This window comes from Amphimedon queenslandica, unplaced genomic scaffold (assembly GCF_000090795.2).
Source record: "Amphimedon queenslandica unplaced genomic scaffold, v1.1 AMPQUscaffold_13283, whole genome shotgun sequence".
In the NCBI taxonomy this organism is placed as follows: domain Eukaryota; kingdom Metazoa; phylum Porifera; class Demospongiae; order Haplosclerida; family Niphatidae; genus Amphimedon; species Amphimedon queenslandica.
This window is the reverse complement of record NW_003546481.1, coordinates 126177-144429: the sequence shown is the minus strand read 5'-3', so window position 1 is coordinate 144429 and position 18253 is coordinate 126177. Positions and strand designations below refer to the sequence as shown.

The 18253-nt window shown below is 33.5% G+C and overlaps 5 protein-coding genes and 1 long non-coding RNA gene across 6 annotated transcripts in view; 4 read left to right on the top strand and 2 right to left on the bottom strand.

Moving 5' to 3' along the window:
• LOC109583781 (synaptonemal complex protein 1-like) overlaps positions 1-61 on the top strand; it is a 4648-nt gene extending 4587 nt beyond the window's left edge. The window contains exon 10 of the mRNA XM_019999245.1: positions 11-61. Within this exon, the coding sequence (XP_019854804.1) occupies positions 11-61 (51 nt within the window). The remainder of the gene's footprint in view (positions 1-10) is intronic.
• Positions 62-281: 220 nt separating this feature from the next.
• Positions 282-1257, top strand: LOC109583784 (uncharacterized). The gene is made up of 4 exons (XM_019999248.1): positions 282-373; positions 418-607; positions 655-987; positions 1036-1257. The coding sequence occupies exons 2-4, from the start codon at positions 568-570 to the stop codon at positions 1047-1049; spliced, it is 387 nt and encodes a 128-aa protein (XP_019854807.1). The 5' UTR covers positions 282-373; positions 418-567; the 3' UTR covers positions 1050-1257.
• Positions 1258-1367: 110 nt separating this feature from the next.
• LOC109583786 (uncharacterized) lies at positions 1368-3364 on the top strand. The gene is made up of 2 exons (XR_002185695.1): positions 1368-1500; positions 3025-3364. It is a non-coding gene; the product is annotated as an uncharacterized LOC109583786 (long non-coding RNA).
• A 3045-nt stretch (positions 3365-6409) lies between these two features.
• On the bottom strand, positions 6410-6956 carry LOC109583785 (uncharacterized). The gene is made up of 3 exons (XM_019999249.1): positions 6657-6956; positions 6498-6606; positions 6410-6447 (listed from the first exon to the last, which is right to left on the bottom strand). The coding sequence occupies exons 1-3, from the start codon at positions 6874-6876 to the stop codon at positions 6414-6416; spliced, it is 363 nt and encodes a 120-aa protein (XP_019854808.1). The 5' UTR covers positions 6877-6956; the 3' UTR covers positions 6410-6413.
• Positions 6957-11377: 4421 nt separating this feature from the next.
• LOC100640376 (COMM domain-containing protein 2-like) lies at positions 11378-15062 on the bottom strand. The gene is made up of 5 exons (XM_019999250.1): positions 14950-15062; positions 13800-14025; positions 13365-13470; positions 12511-12679; positions 11378-11613 (listed from the first exon to the last, which is right to left on the bottom strand). The coding sequence occupies exons 3-5, from the start codon at positions 13383-13385 to the stop codon at positions 11486-11488; spliced, it is 318 nt and encodes a 105-aa protein (XP_019854809.1). The 5' UTR covers positions 13386-13470; positions 13800-14025; positions 14950-15062; the 3' UTR covers positions 11378-11485.
• A 128-nt stretch (positions 15063-15190) lies between these two features.
• Positions 15191-18253, top strand: part of LOC109583780 (uncharacterized) — a 3893-nt gene continuing 830 nt past the window's right edge. Inside the window, exons 1-12 of the mRNA XM_019999244.1 lie at positions 15191-15303; positions 15353-15631; positions 15695-15955; positions 16006-16038; positions 16080-16688; positions 16737-17048; positions 17110-17328; positions 17435-17512; positions 17567-17794; positions 17859-17921; positions 17983-18054; positions 18103-18148. Coding sequence (XP_019854803.1) covers positions 15201-15303; positions 15353-15631; positions 15695-15955; positions 16006-16038; positions 16080-16688; positions 16737-17048; positions 17110-17328; positions 17435-17512; positions 17567-17794; positions 17859-17921; positions 17983-18054; positions 18103-18148 — 2303 coding nt within the window. The 5' untranslated portion in view covers positions 15191-15200. The remainder of the gene's footprint in view (positions 15304-15352; positions 15632-15694; positions 15956-16005; positions 16039-16079; positions 16689-16736; positions 17049-17109; positions 17329-17434; positions 17513-17566; positions 17795-17858; positions 17922-17982; positions 18055-18102; positions 18149-18253) is intronic.

Sequence of the window (18253 nt, the reverse complement as noted above, 5' to 3'; positions counted from 1 at the left end):
CTGCTCCAAGTGCTCTCAAATCCATCGTACTCCCAACTTCTTACCTCTTCACCCTCCCTAATCTATCAGTCTGTTCATTCTTATTTTACTTTTTACTCTCCTAAATTCATTTAATTTAATCTTTTTATTTTTAATATTCTGGGCACCAGTAGAGCGTACTGGTGTACCTTCAGCACGAACTCAAACTTAGTACACTATCCACATTTTGTTACTACTTCAGTCTATTTTTTTGCTGTAAAATCTAATAATAATAATAATAATAAATAAATAATAATAATTTGATTCTCCTTTTGGATGCCTTGAGCTAGTGTTTGGTCCTCAGGATGAATCAATAACTGGCTGGACTGTTAGTCCAGAAATTGAACCTTGTCAGGTACATATATGTAACATCAAGATGTTGTTTAAAAACATGTTTAGATTAAAGAAAGAGAAATAAATAAATTTGGTTCCGAAATTAATAATACAATTCCTCCATCTTGTTTGGTATCAATTTATGCTGACAGCAGTCGTCCTGATACTGTTCATGTACTGAAGTATGCTATACCATTGAAAGGATTACTGGAGCCAATGAAAATTAAAATTAACAGATCATTAAAAGAATTATTAGGTATTTTTGTGATATTATATTAATAACAAAAATAATTTTGCTTATAGCTCATTCTGTTGGTACTAAGGACAGTCCTAATCCACAAAATGATATCAAGAAGCACATTAATGACCTGAAACGTTTTCTTTCATTTTCTGAAGCAATGTTTCGTGACATAGCTAATGGTTGCAAGGAGGAACGAATTATTAATGCTTCTCAGTATGATGAGTTATTTGATGGGATGAATAACCAGTCTTTATCAAAAAGAGTAGATGTTTTCATGGGAAATATTACATTATTAATTGAATATTGTACTGATGAAACTAGTGTGTTCCTCTCTATACTAAAAGAACAGGATCATGTTGCTCTTTCTAAATTAGCTGACAAGATTGCTGCTTCATGTAAGCTTATAATCAATAATTTTATTCAAATTATTTTATTTCATGCAGTAGAAGCAAGATAATGACTGTAGGAGCAAAGACATTGTACAATTTTTTATATTTATACACTTTTTTAGATGTACTTTGATAAATTTTTAACAAAGCATTGTATCATGCATTAATAGACCTTGTGTTTCTTCTTTATCTTAGGTGCTATAAGTATCCTAGTGCTAGTGTAAATTTTTTGTTTAGAGCATTGTAAAAATGTACCAATTATTTATCATTATGTAATATTATTGTTGAAACTACAGAATACAGAGAGCTATAGTACTGCAATGGATGGCCTCGGAATATTCAGCAGTCATAACCACGCCTCCATCAGTCTCACTCCACACTCCTCCCCAGGCCTCATTTATCCCTTCCACTTTTTGACTTCTTACATGCTATTAGGTTGAGAAATTTTTCTGATGTCGTCTGTGATCATGTGATGATCCCCTCATTGACATGTTACCAAAACTTGAGTAAGGCAGAAAAGTAAGAAATTAAGAATGTTAAGTTTTTACTATGTCTTAATTATTTAAGCAAAAAAATGAAATGGAGGCAAAATGAAAGCTGCAAAGACAAAATAATTATGATAATGTTAAAAAACTTTAAAATGGTTACATGGGTACAGTAAAGAACAACTACTATAAAGCTGCATAAAAGAGTTAAAGCATAACTAAGTTGTGAGTTGAATAATGGCACACTTTTTATTACATTTTCGATACTAGTGTATTGATGTCGCTGTATAGAAAGTTTAAACTGATTTCGACAATTTTTTTGAGTTATGACCATTTTTAAAAATGGGCCAATTTTTAAAAATTACCCTTTTCCAAAAAATAGCCTCATTACATTATTTACTACCATGTAGTTTTACAAAACTATATAGAATTTATTAGCAGTGAGTGCGATAACTGATAGTGAAATGATTGGTTATTTAAAGCCACATGATACATGTAGTTCATATTGGTAATGTGCATGTACATGTACATTAGTCTCGCGTAGCCAGACCCATCCCCCTTTTGACAAAAAGGGGGATGGGTCTGGCTAGGCGAGACTAATGTACATGTGTTTTCATTATATAAATTGCCATGCATATATACTTCTTGTACATATATCCTTTTCATGCTAAACAAGCAGTGTACATTATGTTTTCATTGCCTGCTTGCCAAAATCATTTTATCTACTGTTGACAAAATTATAGTAGTACTTTTACCATGCCTAGTTGCAATTGACCAATCAGATTGCTTGATTTTAGGCATTTATCATACCTCAGGCCTACGAACCTTGGTATGATAAATGCCATAGATACATCACCTCATTGTATAACCTTTACATGTATACTACATGTACATACTTGCATGTGATATCCCACAAAGCACATGCTAAAGTATTGGAGCAAACTTAAACTTTCATAAAAATTTCAAATTTGATTGAAATAAGCTAAAACCTTTTATGCAATACAAGAGCATGGGATAAATTACGAAAGTGACAAATTCTTTTGTAGCCATTTTTGATGAAATTTGACTGAGTACCTTGTACTATAGTACAGGTATTTTGTTCCAATTTTGAGCAACCTAAAATTTCATAAAAAATCTAATTTTGACTGAAATCAGCTCAAACTTTCTACACAACATAAGAGCATGTATGTAAATTAGAAAAAATGCTAAAAGTTGCAAATTCTCTGAAAGTCATTTTTGATGAACTTTGGTCAAACACAGTGCAATATAGTACACAGTGTTTGTGTATTTTTGTCTAAATTTTGAGCAACTTTTAAGATGTATTAAGTCAAATTTTGATTGGAGTCAGCTCAAGCTTTTTATCCAACACAAGAACATGTAGAATTCTTTTTGTAACAATTTTAATACCCTGTACTATAGTACAGCATTGACAAGATGCTGAGCACTATGCCAAAAACCTATGGGAAACCATGTACATGTTTATGCCTATCATTTCCATGCTAAACAATATGAATCAATTATACAATGTATGTCAATTAAAATTAGTATCTTTTGACAGAAATATCACAGGATTTTAGAGCAAACTGGCCCCTCATTGGATACAGCAAAAATGAAGTTGTCATCTCTATGCTCTAACATGAAGAAAGCAAGGTTCCCTATGACTTTACTGGAGGAATTGCAACTAACAATAAGATTAATAGAAGATAAGTGATTACAATGAGGAGCAACTGTTAACTGATACTGCCCATGCATGTGTGTGTGTAGCTGTATTATTGTGTGATTTTCTTTTTTATTATTATTACATGAAATATTGTATGTATTATCTATTGTTGTGATTGAATCAATGGGGATTTGGTTTATTTTATAATAGAAGAATGTTTTGGTTTAATCACTGCCAATGAATTATTGTGTAAATGTAAATATAGAAGCATAGTTGAAGGGTGATACTCTTTTAAAGCTGAATTCCAACTACACATGTAGCTACCAAGTGCATGATAGTATATGTAATATATTGTGTGGCCAATAGCCTGCTCAATTTGCCACAATTGAGATAAAAATCATCAACCATGATGAGCTATATAATCAACCCTTTAGGTCTTTGATAAAGTACATGCTCTCACTGTGCATGATGACAGCAGCTAACTTTTGAATTATTAGCAAACTATATAAAATCAGTAAAATACAGTAACTAAAAATAAAATTAAAAATAAATCATAATTCAGCACTCACTATTCTAAAAATTTTTATTGTTGTGACAACTAATATCTTGATTATTATTTAACATATATCTCATAGTAGCTAACAGGAGCATCTTCATTGCTTGGTGATTCATCTCCACACACCCTCAGCTCAATATAGTCAGTAGTGGTAGTGCTACCATAGTCTCTGTGAAACCATGGAATACCAGGAACATTACAACAAGGTGCCTCGTTTGAAAGGCAACCTTGACCATCCCAAAGTGTATCATTTGTATACAGTGTAACTGAAGCATACCCATAACTACCTGATTCACAAAAGTAGTTATTACCAATAAAAGACAGCACTGATGCTGAACTACCAGTATTACATGGACATGCACTTGTTGCAGTACTATCTTGAGCATAACCACTCATTAGCAGCCCCGTAGCCAGGGTTACAAAAAGGGGGGTGACTTACATGAAATGGGGGTGACAAAGTATGAGTTACATGAAATGGGGGGTGACAAGTTGGACTGGATGCACATGAAATACCACAAATACATGTTTGATTTAAGCAAACAAACAAAAGTACTAACTCAAAAGGGGGGTGACATGTCACCCCAATCACCCCCCCTGGCTACGGGCCTGATTAGTGTCCAGACATGTTGACGAGGAGATCCACGAGTAATGCTAACACCATCAACATAATAAGTATTAATATTATTGCGAATATTGTATGGATACCAGTAATGATATTGAGGTTTGATGGCGTCTGTAGTGCCATATTGATATCCTTTGACTCTACCTATCTGAGAATAGCTCAGGTTTTGGGATGGGAAGCTCACAGAAACACAACCAAAATTTGGTCTACCACAAGCTCTAACTCCTGACTGATACAGTCTAAACCCAGAAGGACAGTCCTCTGCATGCAGCATCAGTCATATCCAGATATGCTAGTCTTGTCCATCCTCCTCCTGAACCACACAGTTCCTCCATATTACAGTACGCAGTGTAAGTTTCATTATCTGTTGCTAATACATATTACCCTGATAAACTGCTTGGGTATTGACTTTTTAACTCTTGGCAAGAAATTGGTAAAGAGTTGATTCATTGTGCAGTGCCAATAATTCTTGTGCTATTAGTAGTAACTCATCAACCACTCCAGCAGTGGATGTACTGGTATCTTGTAAATTTGAGAGAGCATTGACAATGCTAATTAGCTTTTGTGCAGAGTCTTTTGTGGTATGTTGTATCTGTTCAGATTGTTCAGTGAAGTTTGGATAGCTCTGAAATAATAGCTGAAAGGTACTTTGTGCAATACCATCAGCCCATTCTGTAAAATTAGGAAGAGCCTGTGTTACATTGCTGTTAACTTCAGAGACAATCTCATTAGCCCATTCATCAAATTCAGGAAGGCTTTTCCCAAGCATTTTGATTAAATCATCAGTAGTAGCACTATCACTTTTCGAATGAACCAGCATTAAGCAAAGCACAGTGAGAAGGATTATCAATATAATACACAGTAACACTGTAAGAACAATAAATGGTGCATTCCATGCTGACTGGTTTGCTCCACTTTTTTTCAAGGACACTGCTGGTTGAACATCATTCTTTTCAGTTGTCTCAAAATCTGCTAGCTCATATATGTGGTCTTGAGTTGGCAAAAAAAGTCACCTCGAATTTTTTCTTTGGTTTCCATTGAATACTTATTTATACAAACTAGTCAAGACTTATTTCCTGACTACAGAATCAGATAAAATATGGTCAAAACACTTGTCTCTTTTTATAAGCATTTTAAAGGAGCAGCCACAAAATCAATTAATGCCTATAAGTAAATTAATGCATCATGCCAAAGCAAATCAACCTATGGCGTGCAGTAATACCGGTACAAAGTAAAGCAAACAATGCATACCGGTATGTAAAATAAACAAGAGCCTATTTGCAAATACAACTATCCATAAATTGCTTAAATGCAATGCACTTAGTGAAAGTCAATAGTCTCTAATGCATAAACAATTAGGTTCAAAAACATTAGTAGCTGTTAGGCAGACAAATGATTGCATGTTTAGATCTACATGTACACAAGTATATGCATGGGCAAAACTGAATGTTTGTCTGTCTATAGCAAACATTATTGTTCTGTTATTGAACAGAAGTTCATGTTGTTTGTGATGCATGCATTAACCCATCAACTATGATAAATTGCTTGTGCTTACAATGTATTTTTAAACTCCTGCATGGTCTAGTGTCCATTTTAACTAGGCAGAGTCATGGTAAATTTTAAAAGCAAGCATTTTTAGAATACATAATATGCAAATTTTCATCTTACGTACATCTTACAATATTCTACTTATACTGAATGACATGACACAGAACAATATTGTACTAGTTAAATGAAGCTTCTATGCAGTAACAGTTTAAAACTTTATGCTTTCATATCAAATATAAGTGCACATTTATCTGCACATCGCTATACATATTACATTTTTCCTGTGATAATACAAGTCCATCTAAGGCACTTCTAATTACTAAAACACATCTCAAAATAGTTATTATAATGAATATGTATATTGAGTGTCAAACAGCTATAATTGTTTTAGTTGACAAGTTCATAAATTGTATCTGTAGTATCAGGTGAGGCTTGAAATTCCTCATAAGCTTTATTCTCTTCACATTTAGCAGTCTTGTGAAGTTCATATGGTGTGCATACTTGCATTGCAATATTTCCATAATGCTTTAGTAACTCAATAAAAGTGTACAGCTATAGTGCTTACCTTGGGTTTCTTTTAGAATTTGTTCTAATACTAAAAAATAAATAACAATTAGTTGGATCATATTCTACAATATACCATACTGTGATATGAGTAACCAGATATTGATTGCAATACTAACAGTTAGTATAATCAGCAATACACCTACTATTGCACTCAATGCAATAACAATATCAATACTAGAGGAAGCAGCTGAAAAATTAATAATTATAATCATTAATCATTAATTAAACTGATGATACCTGAGTTTGTAGAACCAACATTTATTATGCTTGTGGTTACAGTATACATATTTGTGAATGTCTGAAAACAAGGCAATTCCAATGTCTCCATGCTAAGAAGCATCCAAACTCCATATCCATTATCAGTGTATGCACGTATACTAAAAACATAACAAGTACTATCATTAAGGCCCGTAATGTTAATGAATGTACTATTACTGGATACATTATATTGATTCATTGACAGGATATTAATGTCATCATCAATGTCTGCCACTGAACAATTAACTGACTGCAAGATATGATATCCTATCTCATATGTGATAATGGGATAGTCTGATGGAATATAACTAGGTACACTCCATGAGACAAGAGCCCATGTAGTGTCCATGATACTGGATATTGAACCAACTGGACCAGGTACTATATAAAGACACATTCTCACGGAACTGATATAGTATAATAATTACATACCGATTCCAATCTCTACTACAATAGGATCACTGAAGGGACCTCTTCCAAAAGAATTGACAGCAGCTACACTGATGTTATACTCAATACCAAATACTAGATCATTCAATATGATATATCTCTCAGTACTGGTGAGGTTGTATGTGATACTACTGTTACTGATCATCACTGTATAGCCTGTCATTAGACCATTACGCTCAGAGCAATTAACCTCATTCCAAGTGAGATTATTAATAGGTTGTGATAAAGACAGAGGGTATGGTACACCATTAGGAGCTAATCATTAATAGAAAAATGAAAATCGTATATGTCGTATAATATAGGGTTTTGAAATTTGGTGAATTGACTCTAAAAGAGGTTTGATGATCAAAACTTTGGCAAAATTTGACCAGGTGTATGCTGCTACAGCTTATGAAATTAGAGACTAAGGCCACCATACATGGGGCAACATTGTTGCTTAAAACTTTGTGGTTACTTTGATCTTGTTGCCTCAAGTTGAGCAGTGGTCAGCTTGAAGCAACAAAGATCAAAGTAACCACAAAGTTTCAAGCAACAATGTTGCCCCGTGTATGGTGGCCTTAAGTTTAAATTAATGGACTTCAATTCACCAAATTCTCCAAAATTTTACTATACCAAATTTTCTAGTTATACAGTACCTCTTGATGATGGTGTATTCTCATAAACTAAACTAGAACTGGATCCTCCTAGTACATTACCAGCTCTCACTGTGATGGTATAGTTCATACCACTGTACAGACCTGTTAATGTATAACTGTATGTTGTAGTGGACTGATGAGGAGCAACAGAGACTGTCTCATTCACTAATGATGACTCGGGACAAGATGAAGTATAGGAGATGATATTATAGTGTGTTACATAGTTGTCACTACTGGGAATAGTCCAGTTTACTGTAATACCAGTGGTTGAAACATTAGATACTGAGAGACTAGTTACTGGACTAGGAACTAGAATAAAATCAATTTTTACACTCTCTCAATAGTAACAACTCACCATCAAACCTTAACACTGTTACTGTACTATGAACTGAAGGAAGATCTATATATGAGTACACACTGATGGTATAGGCACTCATTGGTGAGAGATCTGGGAGTACAATTTCATCTTCACTAGTAGATACTACATTTGTTATGTCTCCAGTAGTATACTCAATCACATATCCATTAGTCTCTGATGAAGTGGTCCAGTTCATTTTAGTACTAGTAGCATTCAATATAAACCCTCTCACATTAATAGGAGGACCACTAGGAGCTAAAATAGAGCAGACAAAAATATACTATTGTTTAAAAAAGCATAATAGTACCTTGTAATATCACAGATTGACTGTAGTTGACTCCTCCAATCATTGCTATACAGCTAACATTAACTGACACTCCCAGTGGATCAGGATATACCAGTAGTGTGTTGTTGTATGTCAGGAACTCAATTGATGTATACATTGAGTTACTCTTCATCACTCCATTCACTAGCCAGTAAACATCAGTTGAAGGATTTATATCAGTAGTTGTGAGACAATCAATACAATATTGAGTGTTATTGAGTTGTGTAATGGATGAGACTAGTGTCCTATCGATTGAAGTGATAACTGATAGAAATGCATCAAAAATGTTACAAGTACATTGAAAGGTTAATACCTGGTAAGGTCTGTACACTGATTGCACTGCTAGCGGGTCCCAGTAATTGTTGATAGGCTCTGACTGTGATGCTATAAGTTGTTCCTCCTCTCAGTCCATTTAGTGTGATTGTATTATTACTACTTCCCTCCACCTGTACTGTCTGTACAGTGTCTGTGTCACTAGTGACATTGACTACATATCCATCAGCATCAGATGAATCAAGTGCAGTCCAACTGACAGTGATAGTGGTAGCTGTCTTGTTAACTTCAGTAAGGGAAGAGGGAGCAGATTCTGGGACTAAGAGAAAATTAAGTTTATTAAAATACAAAGACATTCTCACCAGTTATTGTAATGGTGCGGTTCCTCATCACACTGCCAACATGCAAATAAAATCTATAGTCATGATTGCCACTAATTACAGTTTGATTTTGCATTCCACTAATATTATTTCCATCCCATGTAATAGTTACAGCATAATCATTTTTTCCATTGCCAAAATTTATTGACATTCCATTGCCAATAGTACAGCTGTATGGATCTCCCATACAGACTTGAGTACTAGTATTTCCAGACTCATAATACCAATTGGTTGCATACACGGAGAATAAACTTACAAAACCTGTTCTTATAGCATGTAGAGTAAAATTTTGAGGTAATATTGTTATATCTGAAGGAAGATCAACTGATATCTCTTCAATTTGCGCATATTCTACAGTAAGTAAAATATACATTTATAATTAAAATTAATTATTATAGTCAACTGAAATAAGGCAGAAATTACAAGTAGTTCGTTTAAAAGAATTATATTTTCAAAATTTTGAATTCCCAAATAATTCATCCTTGTAACTGCTTAAGCCAGCAACTAACCAGTTGTATCATCAGTTCCCTCCCAAAAAGTTAATGCTCTATAGATTGCATGCCCCTAAGTCACTTACTGAATATATTAGCAAAGATGATGTTAGTGTTAGGATCTGAACAATTAGTGGGTAGACAACACTTGTACCAGCCATCAGACTCATCAGATATTGGAAGTGACAGTCCAAAAGGTATATAAAGGCTAATACTGGCATTATTAATCTCTGTATACTTTTGACAAAGGAAAGGATCACTGTAATCATAGCTTGTGCAGTTAACAGGTTCATCATCTTCAAGTCTAACCCACTCTCCAGTAGTTAGACTAAAACCTGGTAATGCACAAGTAATTTTATTATTTGTCCTGATATAGGCATCTAAAAAATATGATTCATTTGAATAACAGTTTCCATCATACCTCAGGTAGATACCTATAAAAACCTATACAGTTGTCATTATACACATCCAGTGTCTTACCTGAGGAAGGTGGACATTGACTAATAACTTCACTGACACTCAACAAGAAGACAACTGCTGTCAGAGTAGACATAATTCACAACAAGGAGGAAATGTCTCACTATGAATAAATTAAATTTTATTGCTAATGATTATTAACATGAGAAGGGAATTTAATTTACATGTAGCAATAGATACTAAAACTTGCTTTGTACATGTAGATATCTATGCACTGACATTCAAGTAACAACAATATGCCCATAACATCATCACGACAATTATTATTGCATTAATAAGTAAGAATTTCTTTTGCCTTGTTTGTGCGACTAGGAGCTTTTTGTTACAAACTAACTATGACATTGAAAAAATTTAATATTTTGAGTATAAGTATTCTGAAACGTAAAGGGTAAACTTTGTAATAGGAGGTCTAGCACTGCTGGTCGCTACTCAAAATTGATTTATATAGGACACTTCATGTCTTCTTTAGACAAGTAGTCTATGTATTGTAACAGTTGTTCATATTTTGTAAAGCAAACAAGTACATGTACTGTGTCACTTAACAAAAGTAAACACCATTGTATAGCTGCTGTATAGGCAAAACTGAACATACATGCAGCTCTTTATTCAAAAGAAGTTGATATTGCTTATTTTTAGTAGTTAACATACACAAGTCTACTTGCTACCATCCACAGGACTCAACTCATGTTATACACATTCTTAATACGGGAACCAAAAGTTTCAAATTAATAAAAAATACACAAAACTATAGTCTCAGTTGTTTCAGAGTGGAGTGTAGATAAGACAAACTAAAATAATTAGCCATGCAACTTAATCTTTTTATTACTAGGTCTAATGAATATCTAATATACCAGTGTGCAGTCCAATAAATAAAAATGAGATTATTTAAATTTATCTTTTAATCATTAAAACTAAAAAAGGATAGGATTTTCAAAATGTTATCATAACTACGCACCATAGAACATGAAAAATGCATGTCAGAACCAAACTAAACTACATGTATGTCCTTTTGACGGACCAAAATGGTATACAGTTAGAATTTAGTCAATTGACTAACTTGTAACTGTATACCATTTTGGTACGTCAAAAGGACATATACGAAGTTATGACACAGTTGAGTTATGTAGTATAAACATAATGTTTGAGTGTACAAAACTTGTGAATTGTTATTGAAATGAACCGTGCAGCAATATTTATGGGCGTAAAAGATTTATATAAGTATTTCCCTTTCAAGAAGGGATGTTTACTATTCCTGTCAATTTGCAGTATACAGAGAAATGAACACATAAAATTACTCACAATAAGAAAAACTACAGTTGAATGTTTAGCCACATTAATAGTTCAAACACAACAAGCACATACACACTTTATTATAGTTCTATACAAACAAAAACACCCGACTAAAATGTTGCTACTTTTCTATTTAATGCCCCTCATTAATCGTCTGCAATGTTGACTCTTTATTTCAGCTAGTGCTGTCTCAAGACTGTTAGTCAAATGAATGAGATTAACAGGATCAGTCTCTATCGTATAAACACTAGGAACACCTAATTAAAGAAAAAATTAAAATTGAAAGGAGGAAATAAGAATACAATAACTTTTTGTTGTGATTAGTATACCATTAAGACTAAACTAGTAACATACATACATAACATAGACATGAATACATTTAACATACAAACATAATAGTATAAATGCAACAGACAGTGAAAGTAACACTGGCACAAGGTACTACACATACTTCACTGAACCCATAGCCACCACATAAATAATAAACAAAGATTTGGTTTAGACTCTTCGTGTACATTAGGTTTTCATTAATTATTGGTATACTTGATCAAATACCCTGTGATATAATAGGCCATTTTCGTTCATTTGAAAATTTTACACACACAATATACAATGTAAAATGCATGAACATGTGCATCAATATGGCTTCAAATTTTTATCATAACTAAATTTTGTCAATATTATTATTAATGAACACGTACTACATGCATACATGCACATGTGTAATATACCGTATAGCAGAAAATTTTTGCGGGCCAAAATTTTGTGGATTTCACGTTTTTTCAACAACCACAAAAATAAAATTCACGAAAATTGATTTAATATGGTTCAAGATGGCCGAAAAGTAGAAAACCACAAAAATTAAAGCCACAAAATTGATTTTTGAATGGATCCACAAAAAATTTTGGGCCACAAAATTTTTCCGCTATACGGTAGTTACAGTATGCCATGTTCACATAACATGTTAATATAAACCATGGTTTCGAGGTGTGTATCAGTATAATGTGAGACCTCTGCCCCTCAATGTCTGCTCTCGGCTTCACCTCAGGCAGACATCTCGTGGATCAGGTCTTACATTACTGATACACACCTCCAAACCATGGTTTATGTAATGCATGTACATTGTATATTGATGTACATACATGTATCTATACCTTCCTCCTCAGTATGTAGTCTCAGTAGTATTGATGGTTGTACTTGTCGTTCCAGTGATCTAGAGCTCAGTTGTGCCTCCAGTCTCCACTCCAGGTCAGTGTAGTGAGGAAGATCAAGGGACATACTCATTAGGAGGGACCTTATCTCAGAACTGTTCTCCTCATATAGCTAAAAAAAGAGGATAAATATTAAATTAATTAGAAGAGAATTAAAAAAGCACACTACATGTATAATAATCAGGGTTTCTGTTCAGATTTAGTATGTTAAATTGAATGGTTAAAAATCAAGCATTAGTCAACATGTACCGTATAAGATGAAATGTTGATTTTATATTGGCGGATTGACAGATTTATATAAAAACGTCAAGATAACATCCACAAGCAATAATTCCATTTATGAGTGTGACCACACCCACATTAACTTTAGTAAAAAATTTAATTAAAAGCAGCTACGTGTACATGTAGCTAACATGGCTTTACTATGTTTCCTTAAGCCAGTCTCTAAACCAGGTGATAAAGAATACAATCTTCCAGAAAAGGTACCTTCTTTCTCTGATAATATGTTGTCCGTGAACCACACCCGCTTAAGTAAAACCCCACCTAAGGGTATTGATATAATTAAATTGTTAGAAACCGCCAATATTAAATCCGCCAATAAGCTAGCCATCACAAAACCGCCAAAAAAAACTCCCACCAACAAAAACTCCCGCCAACAAATCCTCTTATACGGTATTGGCATGTTTTTTTTAATGCTCATAACTTGAAACATCAATCAGAATCAGCTCAAACTTCTACACAACATAACAACATGCATATGCATTAGAAAATGTAATAAAACTGTTACTCATGGTTACCTGGTAGAAATCCTGGTACATCAAAAGGTTGTCAGTGGAATACAAGAAGGATCAAAGAACCTAACAAACCGAGCACTTTTAACTGATAAATTAATATCTAAACAACCTAATAATAATAATAATAATAATAATAATAATAATAATAATAATAATAATAATAATAATAATAATAATAATAATAATAAACTTGGTACTAAATACATGTAAGCCATTTATAAACCTTAAATCAAGCAATGGATACAAGTACAAGAAAGTGTCTCTGTTATAAAAAGGTGTCCTTTATGTGAAGATTACTTTATACAGTAAGGAATTTACATGTAGTTGGTACACTAAGTGCTGTCAGTTAAATGGAGGTGTACACAATAGAGAGTGTCCATTAAAAAAGGCTATACCACTGTACATATGTATGGTAGGAGTACAATACTAACAACTGACCTGCTTTTTGATTGGGCTGATTACCAACCACACCCACTGTCTGTCCATTCTACCTGGCAAATCCAACTACTACATGTGCACATGTACATGTATATTCATAGCACAGTCGGGCATTATTTAGAAGACCTCTTCCTTGTCTACCACAGCTTTGATGATGCAAGACATGGCATAAGGAGTGTCAGATGAAGGAGGGATGATGAGATTAAGAGCAGTGAGATCACAATCACTATAATAATGATAATTATAATAACTAGAAAAAAATGTAAAACATTAAAGGCCAGGGGCTCTGACTCTGACCACACCTCCTAGTCATGCCACCAAACGTATGCATCATATACATACACACTGTACGTAAAGAAATTCTCATAAGGGCTTTGCCAAAAAATTAGTTACTAGACGGATGTAAAACATTGAAGGGGCAGGTACAAGCAAGCAAGGGAATATACAATGTTTAGATGTCACACAACTAATGTTGATGTAACACATACAGAACTTGTGACTTGCAAGCATGGAGCGACATTTATAGCTTGCTCTTCTTGCTTTATTATTAGTAAAGAATCTCAGCTGAAATTTAAGCATAATTTAACTGCATAGCTTAGCATGCAAAGCACAGTACTGACAGGCATTCTTTTCTATGAGAAATTCAAAATTATATTTAAGGTTTTATATTCTGTCATTCAACCATGATTCAAGAGAACCTAAAGATTTACATGTATATCTCCTTTCTTAACTTCTCTCTGCTGGAGAAGTGTCTAGACAGCAGATCAGTCTTATTTTGCTGCAAGTAGCATCAGAATTTGCTCCCATTTCATGGCCTTGATAGTCGCCATTTTATTTCATTGCAACCACACCCACATCAATGAAAACATTTCATCAGAATGCTACCGCATTAGATCATTAATTGATGTAAATAGATAGTAGTACACACATAGGTCTGACCAGAATAGGTGTGACTGTGCACGTGCATGCATACAGAGTGAGGAAGACATTCACCTGAGTGAGGATTGCTCATGCTTGCCCTAATACATTGATTGATTATTCATTACATGACTAATATAGGAGTGACACCAGGTATCTATTAACACTAATAATAAATCACACCCACTATAAATTAATTACTATTAAGCAACACCCACTATTAATTGATTACCTTATTTTTAGGAGTATTCAGTGCTAAGGTGTTCAACGAATGAATCGTATTTGATGAATGAATCATCTAATAATAACTGGACCCTCTCCCTTCCTGTCAATTTACCCTGTAATAAATAACAAAAATAAACATTATTAGACTATTCATTCATTTACCACTTTGTCTTGTTGTTGTAATTGTACTAGCTTAGTGGGTGTGGCTATGATTGATCACGTGAGCAATCACAGCCCCACCCTTAGCCTTTTGCAAATATGGCTCATAAGTCTTCTTTTCTCCCATCTTTTCTACGTATGCCATTGCCAGTACCAGATCCGCACCTGACTATAGCAGATCCTACAAAGAATCAACTGTCAAGTATATTTAATTGTTTATTTCTTTTATTAAATGAAATTTAAATATTTAGGTATTCCCGAACTACTTCAGTTGCTCGGTAGGCATGGTTATTTTGGAGCCAATTACTATATTCTTGGATTTTATCTTGGACTATCCTCTCCTACACTGGATGTTATTGCAAAGAATAATAAAGGAGATAATGAGAGCTGTTTACGTGAGTGTCTTACTAAATGGTTAGAGAAAGCAGACGATGTACAGGAGACTAGAGGTGGTCCTACTATCTATTCATTGATATCAGCATTGAGGGAATTAGGAGAGAATGAAGTAGCTGAAGGAATAGATATGGAGAGTGAGTTTAATAAATGAATATTTTATTTATTTGTTTGTTAATTTATTTTTATTTGTTGTTAAGAGCATCCTGCTTGTAGAATTCTTTCTTGTTATACCTCAGACCAAACTCTGGTATCTGCATTACCTCAGTTGGCTATATATTTGTATGACGCAGATCTTATACAAAAGATGATCGTCCCACGTCATATGCCAAGAGAATCACTACTGGGTGAAATAAAGGCGGCAGTTTGTGCTGATTATAAAAAACTTAAGGCATTTGCTGGTATTTTATGTAAATATAAAGTCACTGTTGGTATAGGAAGAGCTATTAAGAAAGACTGCAGTAAGTACATGTATTATAACATATACCAGTAACTTATGATTGATTTCTAGGAGAGGTTTATGAGAGTGATGATGATAAGAATGGTAAGAGTTGATTTATTGACATATTAATTATTTTATTAAAGGACTCCAGATTTATCTTCCTAAGAGTGTCACTTCAGAGTTTAAGAAGATGCGATTAAAGTTTTGGCAAACATTCATCAAAGTAGAATCGATCATGAAAAGTAACCCTGAATCCCCATCCCTTTATGATATGAAACATGTACTTGGTACATATAACAAAACATTATGGCCACAGTTAGCTCAGTGTAAAGGTATCAGTGACATTCTACAATTAATACGTGCTAATAGTTCACTTGATGACATTAGTATGTTGGAGTATTTTGTTAATGAGTATACTATAGAGGAGGCTAAGGTAGTAGTTGAGGAATGTAAAGGAGCTGTCGAGGATTTAAAAATAAAACTTTGCCAATTTTTGGAAGAAGAGCTTTTAAAAGCTTCATCACTAAAATCTAAGTGTGTTATGATTGTCATTGATGAAGATATTGATAATTCAGTGCTTAAAGATGTACAGAGACTGTCATCAGGTGTATTACCATACCATGTAAAATTAAAAGTCATTAGAGATGATGGTAGTATGTGGGAAGTTTGGGAACAAGAATCATTTTCTGATACTTTTGATGATCCTATTGTACTAAGTAAAGATATCACAGCTACAACTAAAGAAATTACAGGTACATCAATATTATTATTATGATACATAAGGTAGCTATTGAGTATAGGAACAACAGAATCAGTGAGCCATTCTTACCAGGAGGAGGAGGAGGAGGAAGACACAAAGGATGAGCATCAAGTTATGTTGCTACAGGAGAAAGTTCAAAGTATTCAAAAACAACTGGAGGAAGAAAAGGAACTCCATGAAAAAGAGACAAAAATTCTTGAACAAGTTATAAAGAAATATGAAAAACAAATACTTCAACTGAAAGGGGACTTCATTCAAAACAAAGGGACAATAGCAACACTTACTGAACAACAGGAGGAAATTAGTGAAGACTTGAAACACAAGACAGAGCAATATGAAGAATTAAGATCAGGTTATGCAATAGTGTTATTAATAGTTTAATTGTTGTTGTTTGGGTCATTTTTATACTGTAGACAATGAACTTACTTACAAACAACTGGAGGAACTTGAAAAGAAACTAAAAAGAGAGATACAAACATCCTCCTGTTTCATGAAACAGAAAGAAGTTGCTTTAAGAGAGAAAGAGGAATTACAAATAAAGATTTTTGACCTTCAACAAGAATTAGAACTACAGCAAGCCAAAGATCACAAGGAAGTATTAGTTCAGTGTGAATACACTATCACTCAGTCAGGTATGTTTGTGTATGTGTATTATGTTGTGTACGTGTTTTTATTGGTATAGTGTTTTGATAATTTCAAAGACACACCATTTATTATATGCACCTCTTCTTATATTAGAACAAGGGCCAGTACAACAGAAAGAAGAGTATGGGATATTACAAGAGAATGTATCCACATCTAATTATATTAGTAAAGGTATAAGTTTTATGAACATGCATGTACTGTTTAATTGTTAGCATTTTAATATAGGTAACATATCACAATTATCAGTAATAATGGCACCAGTTGAAGATGACTGGTATTATATTGGACAGTGTCTTGAAGTGAAGGAATCAGTGTTAACTGAAATCAAAGAGATGACACCAGTTGATTCAAGATTAACTCATGTACTTGAGACCTGGTGTCATGAGAAGGATAGAACAATAACTGAACTGAAGGAATCATTGAAAAGAATAGATAGAGATGATATACTGGAAGGTAAGGATTAGTGATTGGTATATATTAATTATATTCATTTACTGTACATTGTCATTCACTGTAGGTTTACATGAATTACCTACTGGACAATATACAATGAATAATGATGAAGAATATGATATTAATGGTATGTTGTTGTTTGTGCAGTTACTGTTGACATGTTTATTAATTATTATTATTATTTTTAGTAAAAGATTCAAATGATGAAGTTGAGACCCAAATTGAAACTGAAAACAAAGAAATACAAACAACACAAACAAGTATGTAATTATTTATTTATTTATTTATTTATTAGTTTTATACTTTAGCTCTTGACAAAGAAATTCAGTTCAACTCTCTTGTATCATCACATAGGTCAGTCCCTGTACTATTAGTAACGTACATGTAGTCTCAGGTCAACTTCGCAAAGAATGAAAAGTAGAGATTTTTTCATTTTTATAATTTTTTTGATGCATATAC